The sequence below is a fragment of the Quercus robur genome, chromosome 8 (assembly GCF_932294415.1).
Source record: "Quercus robur chromosome 8, dhQueRobu3.1, whole genome shotgun sequence".
NCBI classification, from domain to species: Eukaryota; Viridiplantae; Streptophyta; class Magnoliopsida; order Fagales; family Fagaceae; genus Quercus; species Quercus robur.
In genome coordinates, this window is record NC_065541.1 from 21,064,831 (window position 1) to 21,081,477 (window position 16,647).

Below are 16,647 nucleotides of genomic sequence, written 5' to 3' on the forward strand. Positions count from 1 at the left end.
ACCACAAAGGTGAAAACATAACTTCTTAAAATATATTACATAAATTAGTTGACCAAAAATGATAACCCCGCTAAATTAGCTTCTTTTGATATTAAGATTGGTGTATGTAAAATTTTTATTTTTATTTTTATTAATTTATTAATTTTGTTAATATGATAGATGCAATTAGAGATTCAAATCTTAGACTTCTTTGAAAAATGTACAGAGAAATGAAACATTTAATCATTCACAACATAATTTGTCTACCTCATTTATTGAATGTTATTCCTTATTAAGAGGGACAACGTGGTTTACATTATAATAAAACGACCTCAATGCTAAATAAAAATCTTCTCTCTCACTTCTATTTTATGTTGCATCCATGATAGTATTTCATGTGTGCTATTTTATTCAATTTAAATAAAAAAAAAAAGACTTGTGACATACTATAATTGATAGAGCATAAAGTAGGACACTCCAAGTGCAACTAAGGAATTTCATTTCTCAACACTCATATTGATATTGGATCTATTAGCACTGATGCGACATAATCTTTCATCTCTTTTCCAACATGGGTGTAGGAATCACGCTCCTTGTATAGGACATCTATTACTCGTGTAAGATTAAGAACACGCATAAGGAGAGGCATGGGAATGTCAGTAGGCCTCATTAGCTCCTCATTAATGTCTTTCCATGCATTAGAGACTTGCTTGTTGAATTCTTCATGGACCACTTGTTCAGTAACACCATATTGCTTCATGTAGCATTCAATTGACGAGGCAGCATGCCCTCGCTCTTGTTCAAACTACATACACAGTTTTCCAAAAGGTAAACATAAATTTGTCAATATGAAACATGTATTTGTCACACTAGCTTATGACCCTTAGAGAGATTGGAAGGATTGTAAGATTTTTTTGGTTGTATACCTTGTGTCCTCTCATGTCATCCATCAGCCTGCAAATTACTGATGAAGCAGTAATAATCTTAGGATTTCTAAAGCTCCAATCAAATGCCTCTTTTGTAACGATGTCACCCATGCCAAGGAAAGACACGGTTGTAAGCATATGGTAACCACAGGTTCTTAGAGCAAGATTCATATACTCTTCCATCGTTGGTATGTAATTTTGGTTGAACCATTTGGCTTCATCAAAGTAGGATTGGACCAAAATTTTCATCTAAAATAATATACATTAAACAACATTCATGAAAAAAAATTCATACATAGGAAGCATTAAAAAATTGGAGGGAATGAAAAGTTGAGTTAGTTGACTCGTACTGCGTCTTTTGCATAGCTAACACAGTATGATCTTCCTTGCTTGGATAGCTCTTCCTCAATTGCTTCAAAAACTTCAAGGAGTGCACGATAGCAAATTTTCATGTAATCTGGAAGTTGGTCTATGCTGCTAATATCCCACCTAAAAATATCATGTATCAAGTTCCAATTGAAGTTAGATTGACGTTATATATATCACGATCAAAACATATACTAGTTAATTCTATTGATAAACCTCTCAATTGCTTTAGTGAAGGGCTCAAGTTCTTCAAGTGTTCCATACACATCATATATATCATCTATAATGGATGACATGGCCATAACTTTGGTCAGTATTTTTCTAGCAAGTGAGTATTGGGGCTCAAAGTAGACAGCCACTATCCAAAAGTAAGCCTCAACAACTCTATCTCTTGCAAAAGGTAGCTTCTTCGTAAAATCTAAATCTTTCCACCACCTACAATTCGAATAGGTTAATTAATATTGATTGGCTATAAATAACCAAAAAAATATATGTACTTATGTCATTTTGGTGTATAGTTTTAGAACTAAGTACCTAGTAATATAGCTAAGTTCCTCTTTGTGCAATGACTGCACCATGTCAAAATCTAATTTTGCAAGCATGAGAAAATCTTTGTTATGTGAAGCATCCTGTTCATAGACAGAAATGTATCGCCGAGCCTCTAGCCGTGGTATGCCCTTGTGCAAGGGCTGCTTTAGGGCACGAGTTACTTGTTCTGCCAATGGATTGCATATTGTAGATACTGTGGATTTGAGGTGAGTGGTGGTGAACTCAAGGGCCTCATCAAGGATTCCTTCTCCATGCACCCTCAAATGTGTAGCTTCATAAAAGGCCAGCATGCCTTTAACGTTACTGGCTAGGCTTTCCTTGAATTGACCATCTTTGCCTTTGAACTTGTTAAAAGCATCTGTTTAAAAACCGAAAGTACGACACTAAAGAATCAAAACATGCATTATAGTGTATAAGGACGCTATTACATGTATAAAGCATCTCTTTGCTAATGTTAGGCATATCTCCAAAAAAAAAAAAAAAAATTCCCACTTGGGGCTCACCACATGAAACATTAAATCCTTGTTGACGTAGTAGTCGAAAACAAAGGGCAACATTGTAGAAATCATCATCTTCAACATTATTACTGTCATTATAGGCAGCATATATATGTTCTAGAGCTTCTTCGATTTCTCTTTCAAAGTGGTAAGCCACGCCTAAGCGCTGGAGTGCATCAATTAAGCCCAGTTGTTGTGAAAGATGACTAGCAGAGGCTAAGAGCTCCTTTCTTACCTTTTCTTTCAGCTCTTCGACTTCACGTACTTTACGGGCATGGATCTCCTGCACCAACAAATTATGTAAGTTAATAATCATATTCTATGGATCATGGACACGAACCTTGACACTGAGGGTGTGTTTGTTTAGAGGTGAAATAGGGTAGATGGAAAATTTTGGAGAGAAAATGAATTTTTTGTGTTGTTTGGTTGGGAGGGGGGAAAGAAGATTTTTATGTGGGGCCCATGCATTTTTCACCCAGACCCACACAAAACTTGAAAAATGTTGATTGCTAAAAGACAAAAACACCCTGCACGTTCAAATAATGACGTCTTCATCAAATTATAACACAAATTGAAGTCATACAAGAGCAAATTATGCAATGTTGTAGTATCTTAATTAATTTAAGATTTTATAAAATTATTTTAGTCTACCTCACAAATAGGTAGATTCCCGTGCATAATACAGGTAAGCGATTAGTTCAATAATAATAATAAAAAATCTTTCTACAAAATGAGAACACACAAGCAGAAGTGTCTCTAGTGTATTTGATACGTGTTGGACATGAACACGCTGAGGAAAATGATAATATTTACCTTGTCCTTGGAAGCGCAAATGAGAAAAAAAAAATTATGTTTACAAATTTTATTACATAATTTTTACAAACTAGCGAGACAAATGATATATATTACCTTGTCCTCGGAAGTGTAATTGATAAAACGGTCTCCCCAAACACTCGGATGAAAATTTGCTGTTCGGCGAATAACATCTGGTTTGCCATTTTGGGGTGTGGCCCCTGAGACTTGCATGGACATATTTTTCCTAGTTCAACAACAACTTTAAGTTTTGAATGGTATGGGATTTGTTATTTATGAAATTCTTGTCTCTTGAGCACTGGTATATATAGGCACTGGAAGGAGGATATTTTTAATATGCAGCGAATAAGGATCTAATTAGAAGCCAATTCAATAATGAAGTGTAGAATTTTCCACCCTGAATATACATCCAATGTAGTCTTAGATATGCACTCGCACGTGTAAGAATAAATGCTACTAGATACCAAAATATGGCTATGCTATCTTTTTCTTTTACTTAAAAAAAAAAAAATCAAAAAACTAATCGCTAACCAACATCCCACGGAATACTTAAATAAAAATTAAAAAAAATACTTATTTTGCTATATGTAACAACTTTTTTTTTGATAGGGCTATATGTAACAACTTGAAAATGAATGAAAGAAAAAATTTTGTTTAAGAAAGAAAACATATTTCCCCTGACATTACTACTAACATAAAACTTTAATTTTATTACAAAAGAAAAACCCAAAAAGGACAAATACAAAAAAAATTCATATTTATTTCTTTTTTCTAATTTTTTATTACATATAAGGGATCGGCATGCTCAACGTTATTTATAGAACTAAAAAATATTCTGTTAGTAGAGTATTCACAATTTAATCATAGGAGCTATTAGTCGTATTGACTTAAATTTCTTTCCATACACAATTGTGAAGGTGTTCATCTGTTTCTTATTCTATGGTGTCAATTTATTGAATTGAAAGGTTTTTTTTTTTTTTTTTTTTTTTTAAATATTTTTTTCCCTACATATCGATTATTTCCAGATGTGTTTGTTCTCTATGTCTAAGGAGTTTGATTAAATTGAAGGTCTCAAATCTAGCTTTTGTTCTCCACATTTGAAAATGCCTTCTATGTGAGCAAAAAACCACTCATTATTCATTTCTTAATAATGAGATCGAATTAGTAAGAAAAAAAAAAAAAAATCTCTCTCAAACCCTAATACGTGGCATTCTAATGCCCATGGTTCCATGTCAACACCACATCTCATCTTGGTTTTCCTACTAAATTAATAAAATAAAATAAAAAGAACTCTGCATCATACGCATTAAGGACAACTAATTATCAAAGAGAGCGTAAAATAAGAAAATACAAATCATGTTATGATAGCTCGGTGGTGTTGAATTGACTAGCTTTTTTTGTACGTCTCACTAACAAACACTTATAATAAATTGACGAAAATGTCATGTTTACTAGATTTTATACTAAGAGGAAGTATTTCTAGCCCTAATTTCTTTTCTTTGACAAGTTGTTTGCCCATCAATTCTCATCCCCCTCGTCAAGCCTCATTCATATCCTTCAATGTTGTTATATCTCTAACAAATGGCGTCCTTCCCAAGCAATGGCCTTTTACTATCTTGAAGTAATGGCCAACAAGGTCAATTTGTTGCATTTATTGAATTACATTAAAAAAAAAAAAAAAAATTCCCAAGTGTAATGGCATTTTTCTATGGTATTTTATATCTATGTTTTGAATTTCACCTCTCCTCTCTCACAATATTTGCCTTAAAAAAAAAAAAAAACCGGATGTAATATGAAAAAAACAAATATACACCCATTGTTTTCTGCAACAAGTTTACTAGAAAATACTAAAAGCAAGCATTAGGTATTATAATTTGGAATAATTTGGAAAAAAAAAATTTACTACTATTTTATTATTCAAAAGATATCGCTATCTAGAATTTTCAGTGCCTTAATAATCTTGGCAGGCAATATATATTGACTAGCTTTTTGTAAAGCCCTCCTGACAAAAGTTTTGAGGATGATGTAACTCTGCATCATTTTCATGGTAAGATCCTCCCCAATCAATCTTCTTCCTTTCTCTTGTTCTTATCCATACTTCCATAGACCATACTTCCTATGACAAGCTCCATTTCCTTTTCTTTTAGTCTGTTAGTAGAGTATTCTCTTTTACCCATAAACAAAAAATAAATCAATAAGCAAACTTGTTCCAAATTCAACCACAGAGAAAACAACTACTCATAGAGCTCTCGCTATGTTAGTGAGCTTCTCAAAATCATTAATGAAAATAGACACAACCTTAATCACAAAATCTAAAGTGTTCTTATCTTACTGTTTCTGAATTGTTCAAATTCGTTATCCAAATATCTCTTTTTGTCACCAACAAAACTCATCACCAGAATTCCTCTACCAATCCAAATGAAAACATAGGGCAATACAAATACCATTTGTTTTAATGGAAAATACGCTAATTTTTTGTTTACTTTTTAAGCCTCTATAGATTTTGATCAAAAAGTCTTTCAAACATGGAAAACTCATAGTTTGAATTAAAATTACATTGTTTTATATCAAATTATCGATGATGATGTTAGAAAAATTAATCTAAGAGTTCAATTGAAATCTTTTTAAAAAATTGGTAGGATTTAAATGCTATGGCTATGCTATGCTATCAGCAACCCCGACCATACATCCAATAAGTAACCCCGAATATCATTTTCTTGATCTAAGAGTAATACCCATACTTGTTGGAAGATCGAACACAGGCCCCACCAGGGAAACAAAATCTATCGACACAAAAATCCCATCATTGGCAATTGAGTGAGCACGTGCATGTCTATAATGTTTGGGAACGTCTATATATACAAATTATTTATATACAAAATTGATATCCGTTAATGGGATAAATTGTTAATAATAAGTAAAAAAAATGATATTAATAGCATGCTTTTATGAGAATCATACAAGCTTGTTACGTCAATTGGTATCAACAATATTGTCATTTTTTTTTTTGTGCGTACATTGTTGAGCACAGTCCTGCGCCTGTGAAGAAGAAGCCCAAGCCCACTGTGTCTGTGAAGAAGAAGCTCAAACATGAAGAAGAAGAATAGTAAATGCGCCGTTTCACTTAATACTGAGGCTTGTAATTCAGTATTATCAATACAATTTCTAGATTCATCTTCTCTCTCTTTGATTTTCTCACACTTTCTGTCTGTTTCCCAGATTTTTCCTTCTCTCTCTGACTTTTTCTCCCTTTCACACACCTTCTCTCTGTTTCCCAGATATTTCCTTTCCGTGTTTAAGTCGTGATTGTTGACCTGTATAACTTTTTTTTTTAATTTTTATTTATTTATTTTAGTAAAGGCTCATAATGTATTCGAATCTTTGAAAACTCGTTGGTCAAAAAAAAAAAAAAAAAAAAAGAATCTTTGAAAAATCAGCGACTACATGTCCAATATTTGAAAATTCATAGGTGACTATTAATGCAGTGGTTGTGGACTTCAAGACTGATTGAACAACTTTCCAAGTTGGAGTACACTTAGGGCCAACAAATCTAATCAAATGAAAACATTGCGTGCGATTTTTACAACTATGATAAAAGTGATGGGTGATATTAATCCAAAATGTATTTGGCTGTGGAGTCATGTTGCATGGGAGATTGACCTATTCTCTCCAGAGAATACATTGCATGCGATTTTTCCAACTATGATAGAAGTAACGCCGCCCATGTGGGAGACTACCTATTCTCTCTAAATTCTCTACAGAAAGAGACCTTCCTTATCTTATTCATATTAGATACGTGCAAGATTCTAGTTCAATGAATGCGATGGCATAAGTCCGGCGAGAAGATGTGAAAATGAATTCTAGCACTCAGGGACGTCGAAGCCAGGAGTTCAAGTTAGGGGTTGAAGTAAAAAAAAAAAAAAAAAAAAAAATCATTATAAAACTCCTAATAGCTTCCATTTAGTATTAAGTATTAACAATGTAATCATCTAAGAAAAGGAGACTCAAAGGTTTTTTAAATCTTAAAAATCATTTATAATTGAATACATACATAAAATTGTTTGTAAAAAATGATACTATGCATAGCACAACACTACAATCAACCAACTTTATTAAATATCAACAACTAACTCTTAAAATTTCAAACCATCTCAACTTAAAAAAAAAAATTACACTAAAAGACAAGCACAACCATTAATTATTTATCTATATTGTATCATTTGCCACTCTCAGTTAAAAAATTTATATTTGACATAGTTTTGTATAGTAAGAATTGTAGACAGTAAAAAACATTTTTTATTGATATTGTTTTTTTGATGAATTTTTTTTATTGATATTGTTGCTCCTTTATTCATACAAGCATATGATATAAAAACAAAAAGACAAAATCACCTGATCAGCGCATGTATCAAAATCACCCAATCAGCGCATGGGTAGTTCATAAAAAATAAAAAAACACCATTACATGGGTACAAACTCCAAACAGTAAAAGAGAGTTAAAGTAATAGAAATAGTGAGACTACATTTAGCAACCGCAAAAAATAAAGTTAAAGAGAGAAAGACAGTTACAGAGAGAGAATAAGAGAAAATATGCTCTGCCTCCACCTCAGCAAAGATGAGAGAGGGATTTGGTCTCTCTCAGAAGCAAATTTGGTATCGACGACTCGACGTGCCGTGCGGTACTATTGCATTTTGGTCTTAGTCTTCATTCCCTCTGCCTCGCATCTCAATACTAGTGTCTCTCTCTAGGTTAGAGATTTTTCATTTGGGGGAAATTTGATGGAATGATTTGAGATCAGATTGGTTTTGTTTCAAAATTTATAAGGGCTGGTCTAATGTTTTGGTAGATTGGCTGATTGTGCTCAAATTTCTTTAGCTTTTTTATTAGTCTTTGTTGTTGGCCTAATTTTTCGGGTTTACTAATTTGTTTTGTTTGGGATTTTAGATTTGTAAATGTTTCTTAGGCTTTTTTCATTTTGTTTAAAGGGGTCAAAGATTTTGTTGAGGGGGGTAAGTCTAATTTTATATGGGCAAAATTGCTCAAATCTGTAACCTATATATAGTTATATACTCCTCTTCCTCTCTTTTTTTTTTTTTTTTTTTTTTTTTTTTTTTCAAATTTTGTGTGTGTGTGTGTTGGGGGGGGGGGGGGGGGGGTGGGGGGGTCTACTTTGATATTAGATATGTACCACACATGCATAAAGAGGAAATTGGTAGTTTTAAAATTTATAAAATAAAACTTGATGATGATATTTCATAAAATAAATTCAACCATCATCACTTTCATAGTGAATTATTACAATTTTCATTTGCAATATAAACTACTAAGTTGTCTATCAAAATAAATAAAAAACTTCCAATGAAACAAACAAAGTCTTCAAAATTGCGAATGATCCAAAGCCTTAAAAGAATATGTTAATTAGGCTCTAAAAGTTTAGAATAATTAGCTAACTGTGAGTACAAACTTGTCTAGATATAAATTCCTAAGTTTATAGGTATGATTAGATAATGCTCAAGGTGCTGCTAGTCAGAATACAAGAAAAAGGAAGAAAGTGGGTTCAAGAATTCAAAACATGCCAGATTCGACCGATTGAGAAGAAGGCTCGACCGATCGAGACACAGATCTGCAGAAATTAATTAGAGCCCAACAACTCGTTAAGCCCATTAAGTGATTAGGTTTTAGATCTAATTCTCCTAGTATTTAAAGGAAACCACAAGGGATGTTTTAAAGGGGTTTCTAGAGAGAGAAGAGTGCATCTTGTGCCTCTAATTTTAGATCTAGGGTTTTTGTACCTAAAGCTTTCTAAAATCTTCTATCAATATTATTCTTTGAAGAAACTCAAGATCCAGTGCTGTGGAAGTTGCTGCTACAAGATCAACTACTACTATGACCCAAAACTTTGAGTGAGATCTCAAAGTAACAAACATGGATGTTTGTATGCAACAAATTCAGATAGAAGAGTCCATGGATTCGGAGTTGCGTATGGTCATGTGAGTAAGTACTACAATAGGTAGCTTTAGATTTAGGGAAAAATCTATTGTAAAACTTCCATTCTATTTAGTTAGTTTATTGTCTTGTGGATTGTTTAGGTTAAATCATTCACAGATTTTTTACCTTGAAACTGGATTGTTTTATTGGTTTTCTTGGGTCATCATATTGCTTGTCTTCTTTATTATTCCACTTCATATGATATGATTGTTTAATTGTGTTTAACCCAGATCTGAATAATAAACTTAAGTAACAACTTGGTTAATTAATTAGGTTAAACAATCTGAGTGTACAAGGGTCTAAACAAACTAACATGTGGTATCACAGCAAGTTAACTCTTGATTAGGTAGTCTTGCATAGAGTTGATCCTTGATCCCTACTATTATGGATAATTTTTAGTGTCTTACTTCTTTTGGCTATTATTATTTGAATAAAAAGGACACTCTCTATCGATCTTCTTGATGCCTATGAAACTCTCCTTAAGGAATTATCTAAATGTTTGAAAATTGCTAAGAAATTCAGGAAGAGTTAAAATTGACTAATCTTGAAAAAGTGGAATTGATTTTGAGATTGGAGGAATCTTGTTAAAAGGAATGAATTTTTAAGAAACCAATTTTCCTCTCAAGATGAAAAGATGAAAATTTTGTAAGAAAAGTTAGTTGAATCTGAAGCTAAACTTGAAAATTTGTCTAATACCAAACTTGTTGTTGATAATAGATCTGTTTCTGTTTCTGTTCCTCTTAAGCCTAAAGCTAACAAAGTTTATATTCCTCCTTTCAAGAGAAATCATAAAGAAAAGATTTATTTTGCTAGGTTATACAAAGGTGAAAGTTCTGATGTAAAAACTGAAATTTCTAAACTTATAGGTAAATTGAAGAAGAAATCTATTTTTGTATCTACCTATCATCTTTGTGGTGTTGTTGATCATATTAGACCAAAATGTTTTTTTTTTTTTGAGGCAAAAACCAAAACTTGAGACTAGATCTGCTTCTAGGAATACTGATGTTAGGAAATTTAGACCCTGATTAATAGAATTAACAAGTTTTAAACCCAAGTTGTTAATTAGATTTATTATGAATAAACCTTGTTAAAACAAACAAACATCAATATCATGCACATTGGTATAATAAATAAGACAAGATATGATGACCTAGGAAAACCAATGAAACAAATTAGTTTCACAGTAAAAAACATGGGGGGAAATCTTCTTGAAAAGCAATTCACTATAGTAAAGAGAAATTTCAGATCTAGTACAAAACATTTGTTCCTAGACTCTATAATCCCCGTAGATGAACTTATAGCAAAACCTTCTATTGCTTCAGAACCTCTAAACTCTTTAATATATGAATGCCACCTTTTGCACGAATCCCAGTATGTGAAAAACTCCAGCAACTTGAAGATGTTGTTGGCTGCAAAGTTCTTCACTTCATCAACAATGAAGATCAAGAAGTACTTGGTTACAAAAACCTAAGGTGCAAAAGAAGCAGTAACTTCTTGTAGAGAGAATGAGGCAATAGATCACTTTTTACATGTGTTCTCCATGTATAATGACCTTTAAAATAAGTCTTATATATGTCTAGGGTTGTGAGAAAAGAAACCCTACACATACAGGTCAGTTAGGGCCAAAAATTAGATTTGGAAATTCTAATTTCATAGATCTTGACAGATTCAGCTTCTCTCGAGCTTTTCTCGAGCTTCATTCTTAAATCTCAATAGATATTGTTTCTGTCAAGGTATCTGTTGAGTTTTAATGAACAACTTTTCTTCACTTGTTTCTTGGTCCAATCTTCATGCTTTTAATACTTGACTTGAACTCTTGTTTCTTGAAGTACTAGATCCATCCTAAATCTACCCAATTACAAGTAAAATGCATTTTGTCAAAGGATTAGCCAATTACATAAAATATGTCCTTAACAACTGATATATCCTAAATTTGTTCTTGTCTATTGCTTTTGTGGTGTTTGTGGTCACATTTGTCTTAACTGTCATAAATTGAAATATAAGCATTATGTGTTTTAGTCTAAGATATGTGATGATATATCTCCTGCTACAAGTCCTAATAAATTGTTTCATATACTTTTAAAAAATTTAAGCTTGTTGGCTTGTGAAAGGAAATTGCAGGATTTCAGTCTCTCTTAGAAGAATTGTGTAATTCCTCAAATACACTCTGTTTCTCGTGGTTTTTCACTTGCAAAGTGATAGATGTGTGCTATATGGATGAGAAAAGATTTGCTAAGGTGACTGTTTTTCATTCGTCCTTGATTTCACTCTTTCAATTATTTGTGGACATGTTTATTTTTTGTTTTGGTTGTTTTATTTTCTTAGATAGTTTTGATTATTCAAAAATCCAAAAATATTGAAGATTTTCAAAAAGAAAAAGTATTTTATTTTGTGTTTTGTTTTATTTTTCTTGAGGATTACATGAATTATAATATCTCTCTCATGACGTAGAACATGCTTAATATTGTGGAGAAACATAGAAAGTGTGTATTGCATAATTGAGTGCATGAGCTTTATCTGATTTTGTGTATGTACTAGTTGTGTGTGTGTGTGTTTTATTATTATTTTTTATTTTTTTATCATATTTTAAAAACACAAAAAGATTTTTATATTTTTTTGTATTGCACACCACGTGCTCAGTAAAATGTAGTACTTGCACAACAAGATAAAACGAGATGTTTAAAAAAAAAAAGAAGGAACGTGTAACAAGGGTATTTTCCTTTCAATTTCCTATATGTCCAGCGTGATATCTTTGGTAGTGCTCAAAAAGAAAAACAAAAAAAAAAAGGAAAAAAAAATCAAAATACTTTTACATGATTGTAAGCATGTTTTCTAGGAGATGTGAGATTTATATAATGTAACTATTAACGTGATAGTCACTTTCAAACCAATGTGATTTGTTAGGTTCATATTTTATATGTAATTGGCTAATCCTTTAACAAAGTACACTTGTAATTGAGTAGATCTAAGTTGAATTTAATACATCAAGAAATACGTTGTTCAAACATATCAAGTGTTAGTATTAAAGACATAAAGATTGATCCAAGAAATAAGTGAAGAAAATCTATTTTACAAAAACTTGACAAATAGCTGCTATCAAGACTAAATGGGAAGCTTGACACAAAGTTGACACAAGCTCGATCTATCGAAAATTATGATTTCTAAATTCCAGATCTGAAATTCGGCCTATGTGATCTGAAACTCAACAATTACGATTTCAAACCAACGTGATTTGTTAGGTTGATATTTTATATATAATTGGCTAATTCTTTAACAAAATACACTTTACTTGTAATTGAGTGGATCTAAGTTGAATTTAATACACCAAGAAATACGTTGTTCAAACATATCAAGTGTTAGTATTAAAGATATGAAGATTGATTCAAGAAATAAGTGAAGAAAAGTTGTTTTACTAAAACTCGACAAATAGCTGCTATCAAGACTAAATGGGAAGCTTGACACAAAGTTGATACACGCTCAATCTATCGAGAATTACAATTTCAAAATTCCAGATCTGAAATTCGACCTAAGCTGATGTATAGGGTTTCTTCTCTCACAACCCCAGACATGTATAAGACTTATTTTAAGAGCCATCATATAGGGATACAAAGACTAAGAGTTTATTTTTATTTGTGAGAAGCTATTGCATTTGTACACCATAGGGTTATGTAACCAAGTGCTTACTAATCTTCATTGTTGATGAAGTGAAGAACTTTGCAGCCAACAACAATCATTCAAGTTGCTAGAGTTAGTCACATACTGGGATCCGTGCAAAAGAGTTAGTCACAAATTGGAGATTTGTGCATCAAAAGAAAGAAGGATATTACAAGATTTGTGGTTTGTATCTCATACAAAACATATGCAGTGGAAAATTAATGGATTTACTTCATTCGCAATTAATAACATCTAATATGTAAAATTTCAGAATTTAAGAATAAGAGAGCGTACTTTGGTGTGGTGAAATTCAAAACTAAAGATTAGAAGTACTTGAGAACACTTTTAATCTTCATTCCAATTCCATTTATGCCCAAGAAGTGTGGTCTTTCAATCAATTTATATGTATATGTTCAAGGAAGAATAAGAGAATGGCTTACACTCACATACAGGGCCAGTTGAATGGTGGAGCAAGAGATGCGGTTGCCTAAGGCCCAAAATAAAAAAAAAGGCTCTCAAATTTTAACCAATAGGGTTATTTATAATCAATAAATAAAATAATATTTTTTTACTAGATGAAAAACAAATAAAAAATAGAGAAAAATGCAACATCCACAATATTTTTCACAATACTTTTACAACTAATACTAAGTAGCAGGTTGTTACAGCCTGTTATTGATGGCAAAAAAATAATTATAGTGATATTTTCAAATAGAAAACAAAAAACAACTTAAAACCTAGAATTTATTGCAAAAAATATTGTGAATGTTGTACTTCTAAAAAAAAAAAAATAATAATAAGAGTTCAGTTAGCAAACTTTTACTAGTTTTCATCTAAGTTTACCACTAACACCACTCTTTTACTTACTACTATCAATCTACATCATCAACAAGAATGAAATTTTTTGTCAAATTTTTTCTGTCTATAAAATTTCTATTTTTTTTTTTTTTTTACGTAGTTTATGTTAATTAGTAGTAATTTTGCATCTAAAACAAGATGGTCAATTTTCGCCTTAGGCCCCTAAATGCATTAAGCCACCCCTGCTCACATATACACCATTTCATTCTCTCATAAAATTCTGTATGTTTCTCTTCTTAAATATAATTGATTATCTAATTGGACTAGCTTTTTGGGCCATGCCAATTGGGCTTTAGTATGTGGATTGGAGTGGGACTAAAGGGAACAAATAAAACACTAGCTCCAATGGGTTTTGGGCCTTTCTGCCAACTCTTGACAAGTCCAAAATTACCATTAATTATATTTAATGCCACTATATAAATATAATTGCACTCTAGGCCTTATTAATAAATTATATCTCAAGACTTTATTATACATTCAAACTCTTCATTAAAATATTTGTAGTAATATAAAGTTATGAATGATGACTGTCACTTTGAAGATTACTATTTCTTAATCCTTGAATACCTGGTTTATTCCTTTAAGTTATTCATCATATATTTATGAAATTCAATTTCATAAATATATGCTTTAGTAACACTTTACTAAAGTGGTTAGGCCTAACACTCTGAATAACCAAACCCATTAAACTTATCTCAAATGAATATTTTATAACTCCATAAGAGATTATGAATTCCATCTTGAGAATATATATTCCTTCAACACTAAATGTGGCTGCCCAATGTACTGAGGTTTTGATCGTGACTTTAGATCTTACTCCTAATATATCAAAGCAACATACACTTCATGATTAGGTTCATTATTCTCTCAGGATTAAGAGTTGATATAAATAGAAGTCATGAGATTTATTATTCATTTGACAGTCGTTAGTAGAATAAGAAATCTTACAGCGGCCCAATTCAATATATCTTAACACTTAAAACATATCAACATATCAACTAGAAGTCTTCACTTCTATGATCAAGACAAATCATCTTAGTTGATATGTTATAGTTTTCACAGATGAAATGCCCAATTTCATCACCGACTACAAACTAAAATTCTGAATTTATAAAGAACTTGTGATTTACATCTTCTGTGACTAAATCACATAAATAACATACTATGCATCTCATAGACTATATGATAATGTCCAAATATTTATGTTGCCATTATTTTAGATAATAATAAAACAACTTTATTAATCACAACATAATGCCATACATAATGTCATACATAGCATCATACAATAGGATTTAAAGGGCACATATCCTAACAAAGCTATCTTATCCCAACATGATTGATGATGTAGAAAATTTCTTTAATTACTATCTCCATATCACATTCTCTATACTTTGGACACTTACTAGTTGCACACACTACACAGAAATCTTTGCTAAATCAAGTGCATGAGAATGTGTGTATTGTCTAATTCGGCCATTTTTAATTGCATATAATTTGATGTGTAAATGCAATTTTTTTAATTAAGAAATTAATTATTTTTCAAGTTTTAAAACTTTAAATGTTGTGATTTTGACTTCTTGATTGGTTTTGATATTTGCATCTAAGAGGCATCATGTTTTTAAAAAATTTCTGTATCATGTGCAAATGCATTGAGTCTCAAAAAACTGCTCTTAAAGTTGTTTTTTTGCATAAAATTTTCATATTTTAAAGTTTTAAAATTTACATTGTTCGACCAATCGAAAATCTCCCTCGACTAATCGAAACTATGAACTTTTGCGTTCAAAACTATCTACTTATCTCGATCGATGCTTGATTGATGTTCGACTAATCAAAATTAAGAATTTCAAATTTTTTTTTTTTGGTTCTTGACCGATCAATCTCTTCATGCATCATTTGTGATAGGATCCACATGCATTGTACATATAGATAGAACATGCATTCCATTGTTTTCTTCACCTATCTTGCATTTTTGCAATCATATCTATCATAGATTGTTTTCACATACAACACAGATACACTGCTAAATTAGGTACTCAATTTGATTTAAAAATTGATTGATTAATTTTTTAGTTTTTTATATTTTAGTATATGCTATTTTTCTTGGTGTGTGAATTGTTAAAAATTGGGAATATATATATGAGAGGTATGATGGATAATAAATATGCAAATATTTTCTCTATTCTTAAGGTTGATTTGAGTTCAAGAAACCTTGACACATGAAACACATTGCATACTGAATTTTTATATAATTGAGATCTATATTGTATAGTCTTAACTGATTGTGCCTAGAATGTTTACATGCTTTTGTTTATGGGTCACATAGTGATGTCGCGGAACCCTGAAGAAAGTACACATGATGCTCTCTTGATGGAACAGAAACTAAACTATTAACTTCTGGTAGTAAACCTATCCACGAGGGGTTTCCTTGAATCCACAAGGAGGAAAACTGAAATCCACTAGAGAAAGAATTTTGACAAAATTCTGTGTTTATTGTTAATAGTCTGAAAATTGAATTGTCTTTGGAGGTTACAATGTATTTAAATAGTAAAAACAAAAGTTAGGGCAACTAGAAACCCTAAGGCAGTTATGAAAGCATGTAAAACCCTAATTTGACTAAACAACATTAAAAGCACTTAAAAAGAAGGAAATAAATAACCTAAACCTAAAATTATATATAAAAAAATTATATAAAAATACTAAAATTAAATATTGACAAATATGAGAGAAATTGTGTCCTACATCATATAGTGTCAAGTTTGCATGTATTGAAAGAGGGAATATTTGTATTCATGTGTATCCTTACTTATTTTTTAAGTTTGGTTTGTATTTCTTTATTTTTCCTTACCTCATAAATTTTCCCCAAAACTGTTTTGCCCAAAACTTTTTTTTTCCCCTATTTCATAGAGGGGAAGAAAGTTGTTTTTAAAACCTATACTGTTCATAGGGGGAGTTGTTGCTCTTCATAGGGGGAGTTGCCTCTATTTTATATAGAGCTTATTTCTTTTGTGGTTCC

At 31.4% G+C, this 16,647-nt stretch overlaps 1 protein-coding gene across 1 annotated transcript; it reads right to left on the reverse strand.

The window, feature by feature from the left end:
• Positions 1–225: 225 nt before the first annotated feature.
• Positions 226–3,411, reverse strand: LOC126694966 ((-)-germacrene D synthase-like). The gene is made up of 7 exons (XM_050391534.1): positions 3,227–3,411; positions 2,324–2,600; positions 1,806–2,178; positions 1,488–1,706; positions 1,256–1,394; positions 906–1,154; positions 226–784 (listed from the first exon to the last, which is right to left on the reverse strand). The coding sequence occupies exons 1-7, from the start codon at positions 3,347–3,349 to the stop codon at positions 491–493; spliced, it is 1,674 nt and encodes a 557-aa protein (XP_050247491.1). The 5' UTR covers positions 3,350–3,411; the 3' UTR covers positions 226–490.
• Positions 3,412–16,647: the final 13,236 nt, after the last annotated feature.

Excerpts from the sequence above, each read along its gene's own strand:
- LOC126694966 (XM_050391534.1), bottom strand. The coding sequence starts at position 3,349 with ATGTCCATGCAAGTCTCAGGGGCCACACCCCAAAATGGCAAACCAGAT. Across the intron at positions 2,601-3,226 it reads ATTACACTTCCGAGGACAAG|GAGATCCATGCCCGTAAAGT; the intron begins GTAATATATATC and ends TTGTTGGTGCAG. Across the intron at positions 1,707-1,805 it reads GAACTTAGCTATATTACTAG|GTGGTGGAAAGATTTAGATT; the intron begins GTACTTAGTTCT and ends TTCGAATTGTAG.